The sequence below is a fragment of the Equus caballus genome, chromosome 10, assembly GCF_041296265.1.
Source record: "Equus caballus isolate H_3958 breed thoroughbred chromosome 10, TB-T2T, whole genome shotgun sequence".
NCBI lineage: Eukaryota > Metazoa > Chordata > Mammalia > Perissodactyla > Equidae > Equus > Equus caballus.
Genome location: NC_091693.1, coordinates 86,118,353 through 86,134,810, shown reverse-complemented (window position 1 = coordinate 86,134,810; position 16,458 = coordinate 86,118,353). Strand labels below are relative to the sequence as shown.

At 40.7% G+C, this 16,458-nt stretch overlaps 1 protein-coding gene across 1 annotated transcript; it reads right to left on the bottom strand.

The window, feature by feature from the left end:
* Positions 1-12,997: 12,997 nt before the first annotated feature.
* Positions 12,998-14,062, bottom strand: LOC100073113 (trace amine-associated receptor 7a-like). The gene has a single exon (XM_001503357.1). The coding sequence runs from the start codon at positions 14,060-14,062 to the stop codon at positions 12,998-13,000; it is 1,065 nt and encodes a 354-aa protein (XP_001503407.1).
* Positions 14,063-16,458: the final 2,396 nt, after the last annotated feature.

The following is a 16,458-nucleotide window of genomic DNA, read 5'->3' as shown; positions in this document are numbered from 1 at the left end:
CTTTCCAGACCTTGTTGCTCAGAGCACATCTGCAAGCTCTCTCCATCCACATGAGAAAAGGACAGTGACCCCTCTGACTGTACCTTTGTGGTTCCAGGTGATAGAACTTTCTGTTCCCAATGCTAAAAGAAGTCAAATAAGAAATGTTGAGCAGAAAACTGGAAACTGGGAACACATTTTTTGGTAATTTCCCATCTCTGGAATGTTGGCACACTGCAGAGCAAGGGAAAGCATTACCCAGCTTCCTCAAAGAAGGGCTCAAGACTCTTGCCACTGCAGGGCCGGGACCTTATCGATATTCGTGAACTCACTTTTCAAGTTATAAAGTGCCATAGGTATTATTACTAATCCATCTGGCCATCTGATTCCTAATCAAGAAAGTTAACACTCTTTTTTTTTTAATTTTTATTTTTTTTGGATGTACATCATATTTCAAATTCTGGATACATTACATCATGTTCACCATCCAAACACTAATTATAGTGCATCCCCTCACATGTGACCCTAATCACCCCGTTTGCCCTCCCCCCTCCCGCCTTCCCCAACGGTAACCACCAGTCCAATCTCCAATGCTATGTGGGTTTCTTTTGTCGTTTTTATCTTCTACTTATGAGTGAGATCATATGGTATTTGACTTTCTCCCTCTGACTTATTTCACTCAGCATAATACCCTCAAGGTCCATCCATGTTGTCACAAATGGCTGGATTTCGTCATTTCTTATGGCTGAGTAGTATTCCATCGTGTATAAATACCATATCTTCTTTATCCATTCGTCCCTTGATGGGCACCTAGGTTGCTTCCAAGTCTTGGCTATTGTGTATAATGCCGCAATGAACATAGGGGTGCAAGTATCTTTATGCCTTTGTGTTTTCAAGTTCTTTGGATAAATACCCAGCAGTGGAATATCTGGATCATATGGTAGATCTATCCTTAATTTTCTGAGGATACTCCATACTGCTTTCCATAGTGGCTGCACCAGTTTGCACTCCCACCAGCAGTGTACGAGGGTTCCCACCTCTCCACATCCTCTCCAACATTTGTTGTTTCCTGTCTTGTTAATTATAGCCATTCTGACCAGAGTGAGATGATACCTCATTGTAGTTTTGATTTGCATTTCCCTGATAGCTAATGATGTTGAGCATCTTTTCATGTGCCTGTTGGCCATCTGTATTTCTTCTTTGGAGAAATCTCTGTTCAGATCTTTTGCCCATTTTCTAATTGGATTGTTGGGTTTTTTTGTTGTTGAGCTGTATGAGTTCTTATCTGATATGTGGTTTGCAAATATCTTCTCCCAGTTGTTAGGTTGTCTTTTCGTTTTGTTGATGGTTTCCTTTGTTGTGCAGAAACTTTTTAGTTTGATGTAGTCCCATTTGTTCATTTTTTCTTTTGTTTCCCTTGCCCGATCAGACATGGGACTTGAAAATATGCTGCTCAGACCAATGTCATAGAGCGTACTGCCTATGTTTTCTTGTAGAAGTCTCATGGTTTCGGGTCTTACATTCAAGTCTTTAATCCATTTTGAGTTGATTTTTGTGCATGGTGTAAGGGAATGGTCTACTAAGAAAGTTAACACTCTTAACCCAATGATCTTTCAGATTATTCCTAATATTTTCTGAGAGTCTGATTTTGTAGAATAATGTCAATTGCTCACCCAGGCAAAGGTTGAGGCCCGGCTTTCTCAACGTCATCATTATTGGCATCTGAGTTCAGATAACTCTTTGATGTGGGGATCTGTCCTGTACATTGAAGGGTGTTTTAACCACACCCCTGCTACTAGATGCCAGTAGATTCCAGTAAAATCCCCCCAATGTAAAAACCAAAGTGTCTCCAGACATTGCCAAATGTCCTCTGAGGGGCAAAGGTCTTCAATGGCCTGTCTCAGTGAAAACCATTGTTCCTGGCAATAAAAGAGTATCACATGATACAGCCGTTTTGGGGAAAGAAATAACTTTATACCTCCCTCCATTTTTCTGAGATATATTCATTAATTCATCCATTCAATACATTTTTATTGAATGCCAGGAGCTGGCTACATAGTAATGAACAAAACAATGTGATGTCTTTCCTCATGAAGCCTGCGGTCTCAAGAGGGAAAGAAACCTTAACAAGTAAACAGAGACATGGATCTATGAATACAAATTGTGAGAAGGATGATAAAGGTGAGTGACAATAGCCAGTGATGACGCAGTAAGCTCCGAGAGAAGCAAGTGTAGACAGAGTGGTTCCTACAAATGGGGTAATGCAAAAATGCTGTTTCAATATTTGAAGAATTTTCAGGTAATATACACTAGGAAGAAGGAAATAGAAAAGGAGTGGAACAATCGATGGGGTGTTCAGACCTTTCCTAGCAGAGGGAAACTTAACTCAGTAGAAATAGTGTACCCCCAAAAGAGAGAGAGAGATGAGAGCCTTGCTGTGGTCTGGAAGTGGCGGGATGGGGGGTGGGGGGAGGCCTGGAGCTTGTTCCAGGAAGAACATGGACAGAACCCTCCACCTCCATAAATTAGTTTATAAACAAAGAGCTCGATATCTTCCAGTTTCTACCAGCTGTAACGTTCAGTTATTCTGTCTGAGCTAATTCTCAGGATATTCAGTCAGGATACATATTGTTTCTCCTTTTCACCTGTCCCCCACAACTTTCAGGGCCCCATTTGTGACAAGTGTAGAAAGTGCAACTGAAATCAACAGAATCGAAACAAGCTGAGAGTGATGAGCTTTGAGCCTTGGCTTGAGAGAGGACAATCATTAAGGAAGGAGTCTAGGGTGCCCAGCCCCACCCCTACAGCAACATGAGATGGACCCAACAATCCAAAATGGAACCAAGAGACCAGAGGGCCTCCCCAATTGATTCAAGTAATTAGACTGCATCCTCAGGGAAAAAAATCAGCCATCTAATCAATGCTTTGTGACCTGTCAGACTGAGGAGCTGATGTATTAATCAGAAAGAGTTTAATTAATTAGAGGTAGAGAAAGAAACAGCCACTAATAAGAATTTGTTTGCACAACTAAGGATTCAGCTACTCAGACCCAACAAAAAAATAGACACAATGAAGCAAAATATTTCATAGAAAAGTAGGAAATAGGAAGGGAATTGAAAATAAGATGTACCTAGTAGTTTCAAAGACTAATCCCAATGGAGGAATGAGAAGGAGAAATAAAACTCCTAACTACAACATTGTAAAAAGACTGCCCCTCAGGCCTGAGGGCAAGAGATTCCGTGCTCATGGATTGGAAGAAAAAACATAGTGAAAATGACCATACTTCCTAAAGCAATCTACAGATCCAATGCAATCCCAATCAGAATCCCAATGACATTCTTCATGGAAATAGAACAAAGAATCCTAAAATTCATATGGGGCAACAAAAGATCCTGAACAGCTAAAGCAATCCTGAGAAAAAAGAACAAGTTGGAGGCATCACAATTGCTGACTTCAAAATATACTGCAAAGCTACAGTAATCAAAACAGTATGGTACTGGCACAACAACAGACACACAGAAAGTCGAACAGAATTGAAAGCCCAGAAATATTACCACACATCTACGGACAGCTAGTGTTCGACAAAGGAACCAAGAGCATATAATGAAGAAAGGAAAGTCTTGTCAATAAACGGTACTGGGAAAACTAGACAGTCAAATGCAGAAGAGTGAAAGTAGACCATTATCTTTCACTATACACAAAAGTTAACTCAAAATCTATTAAAGAACTAAAGCTCAGATGTGAAACCATGCAACTGCTTGAAGAAGATACAGGCAGTGCACTCTTTGACTTTGTTCTTAGAAGGATCTTTTCGAATACCATGTCTACTCCAAGAGAAAGAAAAGAAAAAAATAAACAAATGGAACTTCATCAGATACTGGCCTTGGATTTAGGGCCCATCCAGGCAACAGAGGGTAATCTTATCTCAAGAACCTCAACTTAATTATATCTGTAAAGACTCTCTTCCCAAAGAAGGTCTCGGTCTAGGGGTTAGGAGGTGGACGTATCTTTCTTTTGCTGGGGGGGGGTGGGGGAATGGGGTGAGGAGAGGAGAGTTACCATTGAACCTAATAGAGAGAGGAACGTGAGCTCCTTTGTGAAGATCAGCAGGTGGTCACCAAGACCAGAGTTTGCATCATCAGTTTTTGGGCACAGAAATTCAAGTCTGTATCCCAAATGCACTGGTTAAGCACTGAGTGTCATAATAACCTTATCTATTTACTGCCATGTTTGTTTAATAATTTGCCACATTCAGGCTACTTAATTATAAATCACCTAGGTTAGAAATTTATTCACCTACTTCACTGCTATATTCAAAATAGCTAATGGATGTGCCTTTCCAAATAAAAACATTCTGATTTTTGGAAGTCCCAAGGATTTCAGAGAAGAGGTTGTGGCCTGTAAATTACAAGTCCTGGTTATGACTACGTGAGTGAGAGACTGAGGTGGGCAGAGGTGATAAGCATGAAGAAGAGGATTTCCAGGAACCGAGAGGCAGCTCAGCACAGGGTCAAGAACATGGACTCTGGACCCAGTCTGCCTAGGTTTGAACCCAGCTCTGCCCAATCTCTTATCCTGAGGCCTCAGGATTCTCAGCCATGAAGTCAGGATAACAATAGTTCCTTGTTCATGGGGTTGTTATGATGACTATTGGAGTTAATATTTCTAAAGCACATTTTATAGCAAGTGTTATGTTTTGCGTTTTGTGTCTATTGAGAGTAGAACTGGAGACAGTGGCAGAGTGCTGGGTATTCAAGTTAAAGTGAAGGGGGAGGGAGGACCCCAGGTCAGTGATTGGCAGTCCTGAAGAGGGGCAGAGGTGGTACAACCTGATGGCACTGGGGGTTTTAGGGAGGATGGAGGGAGATGCTGTAACACAACAAGGAGGCACAGGAGGAGGCCCACCTCCTCATCTGCCTGCTGGAAGGCAGAGTTCTCAGGTGAAGGCCAGGAGTCCAGGTATGGAAGCTACACAGAAGGAAACATGTTTCTAAAGTCATTTCTCAGTGTTTATGCACTTTAGTGTTGTCTTGGATCCTAACCCAGTTGTGTCCAAGTGCCAGTCTAGGAATCGGTGCTGGACTGGGCGAAGTTCTCATGGATCAGAGGAAAATGAAAGAAATAAGCACAGTGGGACAAACGTCTCATGATGGGAAGGTTATTCAATTTACAGGACTGTCCTTTATGTTTTAATGATGTCTTTGCTATACATTTGATATTAAAATGTACTTTGCTTTTCTGAAATTATGGCAAAGTACCTAAAGTTGTCATGCTGCTGTTGCTGCTCTTTATCATGTACCTAGTTGGCAAAGTTAATAGTTAGTAATTATCTGTTGTTTTCCCAAGTTGTTTTAACCAATTTTATTATTTCTGAAACCCAAGTTCCTAGGACCCACTGTGGTAACCCACCAGTATTTTAATCACAAAGATGGTATTTTAGCAGCTAAGCCCTTATTAAACCCCTCGAAACAAACAGGGCAGCATCTGGTCAACTCCAAGCATTAAGCACAGCGACGTAATACTGAGTGATAATAGTCCTGACGTGATCCGATGTAAGCAGACATCCAAGAAATCAACCACACGGAGAAAGAGACATGAAATGTCTATGAAGAAAAAAAAAAGGGTTGTCCTGCACTTTTCCGCTTTCTTTTTTGCTACATCATTGAAAGTTATTAGCAGAATCTAGGTCATTTTGAACTTTCATATTGGGGGATGGGCTATGGAGAGCAGCCAGCCCCGTGCTGAGATGCCGCGTAAATCGGAGGCTCCTCCTAAGGACTCTAAACTTCCTGCATGTGCGTGATCTTCCTGTTGTGCTCATTAGACCATGCTGAGTAAACGCACCTGCATCAGATAAAGGTGAAGATTAGGCAGCAATCCCGTTTCTCAGGGGTTAGGACTCTAACACCTAGGGCAGGATCTGGAGGCAAACTTTGACTGTCTTGCATCATCTAAAGTTTTCAGTCTCATGTCCGCACTTGACAATCAGTTTACAGGTTCTGATCTTCACAGATATTCCTAAAATAAAAGTTAATTAAACAAACCATGTCCCCAGTGACTGAGAGTGTGAGACATTCTTCACTATGTTGGAGTTGGGAGAAAGATGTGTTAATGATTCTCTGAGGTCTCTCCACTGCCCAAACTCAGAAGTTTGTTAATGAGAGAAAGGGGAGAGAAATGTTTTGTACTCTTGTCTTCCTGGATTAGAGGCTAAAGGTAAAGAACACAAAGCAGGGTCAAAGTGCTCAACTGTCACTGAACGGTGGTTGGCTGATAACACACTATCAATATACCTAGTTAGCAGTATAAGCAATTCAAGATATTGCATAACTGTATGCTGCCCGCAGCCACAAAGGGCAAGGAGTGACAAGTAACTTCAAGGCTACTTGGTTATTTAAGCAATCAAAGTTTATTGATAAGGGGAAACAGAATGTGGAGCAATGATAAAGGGGAACAAGAAATTGGTACTTACAACACCCACACCACAATCAGCCGGGGAAGTCCCAATAGTTTGTACAGCGGGTGGGAGTGCCGATTATCCGGGTCTGAGGCAAAGCATCCTTTCCTCAGCGAGACTCCCAATTGTTCTATGCTTGTGACTCCCTTTTATCCTAAGGTTTCTCTAGGTTCTGACTCAGGGTTTCTGACATTTGGATACTTTGAGTTATTTCTTCTTGTTCCCACGGATGGGGTGCTTCTATCTTTTTTGTTCCCATGGATGGGATGTTTCTAAAGTCCAGTCAGGTGCCCATCAGGGTGGCCAACCCAGACAAGGAACATGACGCAGGACATCTTCTTTGTAACTTGTGCCTTAGAGTCAGGGCCAAAGTGGCCATTTTTGACCCCAAGCCCAGACACATTTCTCTGTGTAGGGCCCAGGCACAGTGTCCTTGGAAGCTGGGGAGGTCAATGGACTCTGTACACTGTATCAGTTCTTGTCTTGATTTATCACATAATTCACTTGTGTATAGTAAATATTTCTTAGATATGTGTGTTTACTGCTTATGGAACTCTTTCTGGTGAGAAACAACACGAAATGATGTTTTCTGCGATCACAGCCTCTAAACTTGCTCTAGGAAATCTTCCTTCTTCTTCCCTTTGTTAGATCGCAGGTAGATCTCACATCTGTCTAGTTACTCTGAGTGTTTACAATTTCCATCTCGGTCTACTCCAGCTTAAAACTTCCATCTGTATCTCATTGAGTATCCCTGTGCTCACCGGGTCTAAGCTTAAAAAACCTGGTTTTAGGGAAGGGGCCTGTCTGGTTTTTCATTCTTTGTCTAACCCTCATTCCTATTCTATCCCAGAGGGAGAAGGATAGAGTAGAAGAAAAGGAGCAAAATAATTTTATACGAAATTTGGTCTCCGTGTAACCTTTGCTTGGTGGTCATGGCCTCTGTGTAATGAGCATCCCAATAACGTCTGTCTCCGGCGGTACCCATCCGGGTTCTTCAGGCTTCCCTGCAGGAGCCATTCCCAACCCCAAGAGCCTGATGCTTGTGATCAGTGCTGGTTTGACCTCTCCAACATCCCCCTCAAGTCCTGGTGGATGTGTCACAACTTGTCTGAACTGAAAGACCTGCAACAAGGACTGAGCCTGACCAGTTTCCACGCGTCCTCTAGCCTATGTGAAACTCACACATCTTTGCCACCTGAATCAGTGACAGCATAGGCTTGTCTCCCTGCCAGACCATTTTTTCTCCCAGCCATTTCTCTCCTATTCCACTTTCCTCTGCTCAACATGACACAGGGCAGGTCAGCAAGTCAACTGAATAAGCAGATCTAAATGGGAATCAAGCTTGAATCCTCTTGCCAGTATCTTCCTCAGTGGAGTAGTCCCCTGGGCAAAGGGAACTTAGAAGTAAAAGCCTATGATATTTCCCGTCATGGACAGACTCTGAGGAGGAGTTGGAAGAGGCCTACTGGAGTGGCTCACCCACATCAGGGATCTGGACAGTGGACAGACTTCCCCCAAAAGGAGTCACACATGTACCTCATCCCAGAGCCTACCTTTGGACGCCTGCCACATTCCAGGCATTGTCCATCAGGACTAGGACGCTACCAGGCAGAAGAAAGACTTTTCCTCCATTATTACTCTTCTCCTTATTCCATTCCTGCTCCACCCTGGATGCTGGGTGGGTCCACAAGGAGGAAAGGAGGGTGTAAGGAAGAGTTAAAAAATAGACTTACATCCCTCCTGCTCCAGGTTCCAAAGACCTAGGCCTGGATTGCACTGACTCGGGCAGGAAAGAGGAGAGTGCTAAACTGGTTGTGATTTTAAAGTTTTAATCTGAATTAGAATGGACTTTCATTTGGGATTTTAAATCTTGGAAGTTGGGCAGAAGGCAATGAGACCTGCCAACAGCGTTCCTAAAGATTGGGAAGGGAGAGTCCACAGAGCAGGTGTGCCTGTACGAGTAGAGAAATTAGTGAAACCATTGTGTTTGTACAGCACCAAAAGCAGACTGTCCCATATCTAGAGACATATTTGATGAGCCATGCTTCCCAATCAGACTAGAGCGGAGGATGAAGAAAATGGATGGAGTCCCATTTCTTCATGCTTTTCCTGAATAAAGAATACTTCCAACATCCTATCATATATTTTAAGAGCTCTCGTTCATTTCTTAGAAAGTAAATAATAATTAAACAATCAATTCATAATTTTGAATACGTTCTTAAATTTTCCCTATTTAAGCTTTCATGATCATAAATAACTTTGTGGTTGATGAGGTGCTCTTCAAAATGTGACCACTTGGTTTCTGGGTCAATATTCAGGGTTGATATTTCAAAACACTAAAAACCGTATGGCAAGATGTGGCCAATGACCAGTCAGAAAGGATGCTATTCTGAGAGGCAGAGCAGGCCCCAGAGATGCCCTCCTTGGCCTCGCGTTGATCCTTCAGTTGCTGGATCAGGAGGAGCCCTGGAGTTTGGGAGGAGGATGCGGGGGGAGGTAGCAAGGGGTCGCATGGGGACTCAGGGCAATAGTATTTACCTACCAGTATCTAAACATTTCAACATTTTCGCAATTGGAATGGTTGAAATGTTACATTCCAACTGAATGAAGACCAGCCCTTTCAAGATCACAGAGCACATAGTTTAACATACCTTATTCCTGAAATCTCATTGAAATGCCCCAAAAAGTCCATCTGAATGATAAAGATCAGATGGGATCCAATTGATTGAAAAACTAGAGTAGAGAAAAGCACACCCCAAAATACCCACAATAGAAGGATACTAGAGAGCTAAGCACTGTTCTTTTCAATAGAGCCTGGGAGAAATTCTCAGTCCCAGAGAGAGCAATCAGAAAGCGTGAAAGGAAGAAAATATCAAAAGTAATTGTAGAGAAAGTTTCTTCTGGGTTAAAGATCTGAGGCTTCAAATTCAAAGTGTCTACCAAGTGCAAAGAGGACAAATGAAAGACATACAGGAAACAAATTCAGATAAGGATAAAAAGAAAATCTTCAAAGTTCCTAGAAGAATGGCCAGAGGGAGGTAGATAGCTCAAGAGAAAGGAAAGAACATCGTGCTGGCATCATGCTTCTTACCAGTACACTTGTCCTAGAAGGCAGTGGAGAAATGCTTTGAAGTTTTGAGGGATTTTTTTGAACCAGAATTCTAATTATATGTAGTTGAACCTCTAAATATAATTGAAGTTCTATAAAATCCTTCAAAGCTAGTTGATAAATATCATAAATATGTGAGAGCTGTCCTTACAAATACAGCTTGAGAGAAATCCTGCCTATTATTTTCTTAACATGACCATGCACATTTTATATAAACATTCACATATTTCTATATTTAAAGGAATACACTCTATTTATTCAGTAAACACTTATTGATTATCCATTATTTCCTCGTCCTGTGTAAGGTCCAGCTGGAGGTGTAAAGATGACCAAGAAGGGACATTCTTTCGAGTAGCACAGTTTTATTGGAGAAACAAATATTCACAACAGATCATTAGAAAACAGAAAGTAATGTCATAGACTCAGTGATCATAGGAGTTCCTAAGAAAGGAGGATACACAGAAATTCATCTACAGACTCTACTGTTTTAATCGTTGTATATGGAAAACTAAAAGGAAACCTTATGAAGTCATGTTAAATACACGAGCTTATACATGCATGTTTATACACTGCAGGTGCATAAAATTTGCAAACATAATCATATTGTTATTCATAACGATGGACTAACAATATCCATGGAAAAAAGTTCAGTGAAACTTCTAATCTCAACAGTGCTTAAGAGAGAGGAAGTGATTTGTGTGGAGAAAAGGCGCAAAGGAACCAAGTGAATTAACAGCTGAAAACAAAATCATGATTTTGTCTGCCATGCAAACCAATCCCGCTTAGTAGTTAAGGCGCAGTTATCCGAATGACCCTCCTTTCAGGCTTAGGGTGAAAAAATCTAGTACAACCAAATAGTATTTTAATAATGAAGAAATATGAAGGAGGGGAAAGCTACAGATTAAAATGTTATATCAGAGCATTCAATTACTCCCTCTAATGTCCCCATCTCCCTAAAGAACTTTGTTTATACTTTTCTTTATGATGATTGAACTTTTCCTTTAAAATAATTTGCACAAACATCTTGTGTTTCAAACGGCTTTAACAACTTGAGTTTTCTGTAACTTAGATAAAACTTTATTAGGTTTATGTTGTTTTTATTGTTTTATCCTGTTCCAAATCTCATGTATTGCATACCAGAAGAACTCAATAAATGTTCACTGAAGCAAAGGCTGCAGACTGGTCCCCACACAAACAGCGTATTCACAGAAGAGAATAATGAGGGCAGGAGACTGCGTCTTCATAATGAAAGTTTTCAAGCATTTATAAAAATAGATAGAATGGTACGTTGATCTAGGAAAGGAAGTGGCAAAAGTAGATGATTTGTCTAAAGTATTTGAAAGGCTGCTAAAAAAAAAAGGAAAGACAAGTGTCAATGTATTGAACTAGATGTTAGAAGTACTTACGTGAATCCAGAAGCTTTGTGATATTCACAAGATTACTTAAACACTTTGGTCTTAGCTTCTTTATCTTTAAAATGAGACAATATGTTTATTCTATAGCTTGTGGAACACGATTAGAAAAAAGTCACTATACTGAAACCACTAGAATCAAAATGAATTGATGATATTTAGTGTTAGAACAGAAGAAGTGTGGGAAACTGATACTAAGCAGTCTAGTCCATCTTAATCATCTGCATCATCTTTAATCATCAAATAAAGACATGAGAGTTCCTCACAAAAACAGCGTGACCAGAAATAATACACTCTCTCAGGACAGGTTTACCAGTTCGAAGCATTTGTATGACAATAGTCAGAAATGATGTCTAATACAGAATGCTGATTTACACCAAGCTAGAAATTAGAGAAAAATAGGAACATTTTTTTGATACCTATTAACTTTTGCACCAAAATATGATAATCTGATTTTAAAATCTTAATGTCTGATTGTGACAAAACTGAAGCTAGAATAGAATCAAGTAATTTATTTACATTGTTCTTGGGACAAACAGCATCCACCAGTCTTAGCACCAAGAACAGCTCTCTGAAATGATGGGCTGGGTTTCTTCAATGTGAATTGTATAACTAATTCAGTTTCCCTTTTTTGCTTTGGAACCTAGTTTGTGGGTCATAAGGAAATGCACTGTCCAGCCTTTGTCTTGTCATCATTTTAAGCCCTTCATTTTAGTTTATTTGTTTGAACACTTTCCCTTTTTTGCAGGGGAAGATTTGCTCTGAGCTAAGGTCTGTTGGCAGTCTTCCTCTCTTCTTTGTTTTCTCCCCAAATCCCCAGTACATGGTTGTATATCTAGTTGCAAATCCTTCTAGTTCTTCTATGTGAGCCACCACCACAGCATGGCAAGTGACAGACAGGTGGTGCGATTCTGTGACCAGGAAACAAACCCAGGCCTCCAAAGTGTTGAGGGAGCTGAACTTCAACCACTAGGCAATTAGGGCTGGTTCTCAACACATTTGTTTCCACTGAGGTAACACTGGTTTGTAACATTATATAAATTTCGAGCGTGCATCATTATATTTCGATTTCTGTGTAGACTACATCATGTTCACCAGCCAAAGACTAACTACCCTCCGTCACCATACACACATGCCCAATCACCCCTTTCACATGAAAACATTTTTCATTTAGGCTTTCAAGTGTATCATTGAAAGCTCTTGTAAATAATTTTTGGAACAATGCACAATTTAAGTGAGTCAATTATAAGTTAACTTAAGATAAAGTACAACAATGAATGACATCTTAAAGCCCTTGCTTTAAACATGCTAACTGAACTCTAATGTCACTTTATGAGCAGCCTTACTCGCCAGGAAGAAGCGCACAGACTGAATGAATGAGTAGTCTTATTTATGACACCAATTCTCTTTCCCCTTGTAAATAATTGAATTGATAATGTAGTTAACAAATCTATCTCTTGACTGATTTTCCCTGACTCTGACATCACGTTTTTGCACTTGGAAATCTGAAGCTCAGACGGTGCAGACTCCCTCCTTTGCCCTTGCTGAGCCAGGAGCCACCACCTCTCTAAGTATCTCTTAGCTGCATTTACATTTTAACAGAAAAATATTATAAAGGAATGGAGAGAACATATGGCCAGGGATTAAACTAGTATAAAGTAATAAAAGGCAGGGTTTAGAGAAAAATCAACTAGATCCTTTATATGTATTCTTTTAAACTTCTCAAGAACACTGCAAGGGAGGTGTTATTAACCAAGAAATCCACTGAGGATCAGAGAATTAAGCAGCCCAAGATCACAGTGTGAAATACCAGAGTTGGTATTGCAGTCCAGTTGTTTCTGGCTCCAAGGTGGTGCTGTATCCATTACAGTCAGATTCTGATATTACATTTAGCAAAGAACTTTGAACCTGGTTTAAACATTTGGCTAGGAGTTGAAGCATAATTCAATTATTTTACATAAAAGAATTTGCACATTTTTTTCTCCCCATTATGCATCCAACGTGAATTTATTTTCAATTTTCCCAATATAAAAGCAGAACCTACTCAGAAAACACATTTATTGTTGAGGAATTCTCTCTCAAGACTTTGCCAGTGACAATGAGTTTGATAGCTTTTCGAAACCAAGGATAAAAGAAAGCATAAATCAAGGGGTTCATTGCTGAGTTATAGTAAGCAACCCAAACCAGTATCTCATACATATACGTGGGCGTGATGAAACCTAGGAAGGCATCGATGACCGAGTCAATGAAGTAGGGCAGCCATGAGATCAGAAACGCTGTCACGGCGAATCCCAGGGTCTTTGCTGCTTTTCTCTCCCTCTTGGCCACTCTGTCTCTGTAGCTGTCTGATGATCCCGAAGTCTTGTTGCTCAGACTTTCAATCTTTCTAGCCTGTTGTTTAGCGATGAGGAAAATCTTGGAGTAAAGCATTATCATCACCAGAGTGGGAATCAAAAATAATAGAAAATTGACCAGTACCCAGTTTTGATTCACTGCAATCTGACAGCCTCCCACACAGGTGAGAGCACTGACTAGCTCCTCCAGCCCAGCTTCATTTGCACCTGTGCCAAGAAGGGAAGAAGAAAAAATAACAGACAGGAGCCAGGAGAAGGCAATGCACATGCCAGAGACAGAGGCAGTGAACCTGGTTGGATAGACCAGAGGGTCCGTGACCGCAATGTATCTATCGAGAGAAATAAAACACAAGTGGTAGATGGAGGCATAACAGAATGACCCTTCGAAACAAGAGTGCAACGTACAGTAAGTCCGCCCAAAGTACCAGCAGCTCTCCACGGACCTGACCATACTGAAGGGCATCACAGTGACCCCCACCAGGAAGTCAGCGCAGGCCAGAGAGGCGAGGAGAAAGTTGGCTGGAGAGTGCAGCTGCTTGAAGTGAAGGATGGAAATCATCACCAGGAGGTTTCCGAATACAGCCAGCACAGCTCCGAAGCCGAAGACTGCGTACAGAGCCAGGCGGGGGCCTGGGGAGTAGGGGGTCCTGATGCAGGATCCATTCAGGTTCTCGTAGCAGAGCTGCGCAGCCGCAGGAGAGGCCACTCCCTGCTCGGGAGTCTCTGTTCTGATACCTGGAGAAGCTGTCATCCTCTAGGGCCAACGCTGTCATTCAGGCTTTCAAAGTCCTTAAAAGAAAAAGATATATACAATTTGTCACTAGCTGCCAATACGTTCTGTCCCTATTTCTTTTGTAAGTGCAAATCCTTATTTTCTTGTTTAGAAAGTGATTCATATCCTCATCTCACGAAATAATTCACTTCCGGATGAATAAGCAGTTAAATTGCATCATTACATAAAATGCTATTTATTTAAGTTAAAAAACATATCTTCCTTCACATTACCTAGTTCTTCACATCTGAGAAGCGCTTGTCTTTAAGGAGCTGTTATGCGATGAATGCTTGAGTGCCACAATTTATTAGCGCTCTTTTCCTAATTTATCAGAGTGAAGAAAACACTCTGTACCCTCAGGAAATTAGCTAAATAATTCCACATACGCAAAGCGCTTAAGACTGAATCCCCATAGTGCAAGTTGTGAAAGAAAGAAACTTTGAAATAATGATTATGTTTATGCTAAAAATAAGTTTATACCCTTCTAATTTTTTGACAACATTTGACCTTTTTATGCAATAGAAATGGAAATCAAGCCTGTCTGTAAGACCTTTGTCCAGAATTCTAAAGCCACATTGTTTATTCTTACTAATTATCAGAGATTGCATTTTCATTTTTTTGTAAGAACTATTTATTTACGATTCCTGTTTGATCTCACTAAAACTCTTTCAGTAAAGTAAAGTAAAGTAAATCTTGAACGTTTCAGATTTAGTTTTAATAATTCTGATTAGGAAACGTGGGTGAAGTGAGTGCAAGATGTTTTCCTCATGGAAAACAAAGGAAATGTTAAGTACAAATAAAAGGTAGTTCCTGCTAAGGTTTTTTGTTTTTTGGTTTGTTTCTGAGTGGGAACTGTGGGGAAGATGTTAAAGAAGCAATACAAAGGAAGGATCTTTGGAATGTGGAGATTTCTGTGTTATAGACTGTTTAATCATTGGCAAATTTCCCTTCCTCTTAAAGCTCTCGAACTGAACTCAGCTCAGACTTTGAAAAAGATTTTTCTGATGAATGACTTCTGGTCATATTTAAAAATCAGCTTTTTGATATTGAGGTGTAATTTATATTTGAAAAGTTCACACTTTTAAAGTGACAGGCTGATCACTTGTGATCAGTGTATCCACCCCCGTCACCACCACCGCAGACAAGATGTAGATATTTCCAACACCCAACAGTCTTCCTGGTGCCCTTTACACAGAAGTACTAGCCATCTCTCCCCACATCTCCCTTCTCCTACCCGAGGCAACCACTGATCTCCCTTCTGTGGCTGCAGATGGGCTTCCCTGGTCTAGAAACGACATGTGAAAAGAATCACACGGTATGTGCTCTCCAGTGTCCAGCTTCTTTCACTCAGATCAATGTCTGTGAGTTTCACCCGTATTTGAATATATTAGCAATTCATTCCTGTTATTGCTAAATAGCAGTCCATTGTATGAATACACCACAATTACTTTATTCATATGCCTGTTGATAGACGTTTGGACTGTGTTCATTTTGAGGCTGTTAGTAGTAGTGTTGCTATGAGCATTCATATACAGTTCTTTGCATAGATATGTGTTTTCACTTCTTTTAGGTAAATACCTAAGAGTAGAGTTGCTGGAGCCCTGGTGCTAGTGGTTAAGATCCAGTGCTCTCAACACCATGGCCCAGGTTCATGTTCCCATCAGGGATCCACACCATCCATCTGTCCGTGGTTACACTGGCAGCTGTGTGCAGCTTTCAGCATCACAGCAACATATAGCTGCCATGGTCACTGTGCTTTCAGCAGAACTTCCAGACTCGGCCACCCATTTTGGAAATGGAAAAACACTGGAGTACTGATAGAGCGCTGGACAGTGAGAGGATGGAACAAAAACTCATCAGGGCTCCGTTTTCCTGTCCACAGAGATGGCAGGAGTTGGAATCCACTCAAGGGCACTAACAAGCCAAACAAGAAGAATTGCTGGACCACATGGGAAGTGTATGTTTAACCATACAAGCCAACTACAAACTGTGTTCTAAAGTAAATACACCATTTTGTACTCCCACCAGTGATCTGTGAGGGTTCCAATGGCTTCAAGTCCTCTTCCACACTGGCTGCTGTCATTTCTTTTAGTTTAACCATGCTAGTTGGTGTGTAGTGGTATCTCATGTTTTTCATTTAATGAATGGTGATGTTGAGAATCTGTTCATGTTATTACTGGCTAATACTGTATCCAGTTTGTTGAATGGGTCTATTAACATTTTTGCCCATTTTTAATTGTTTTCTTGTTACTGAGTTGACTGGCTACAAGTCCTTTTTAATTACATATCATGAAGTTCAACTTTTCATTTTCTTGAGAGTGTTTTTTGAAGATAGGAGGTTATAATTTTGATGAAGTTCAACTTATCATGTTTTT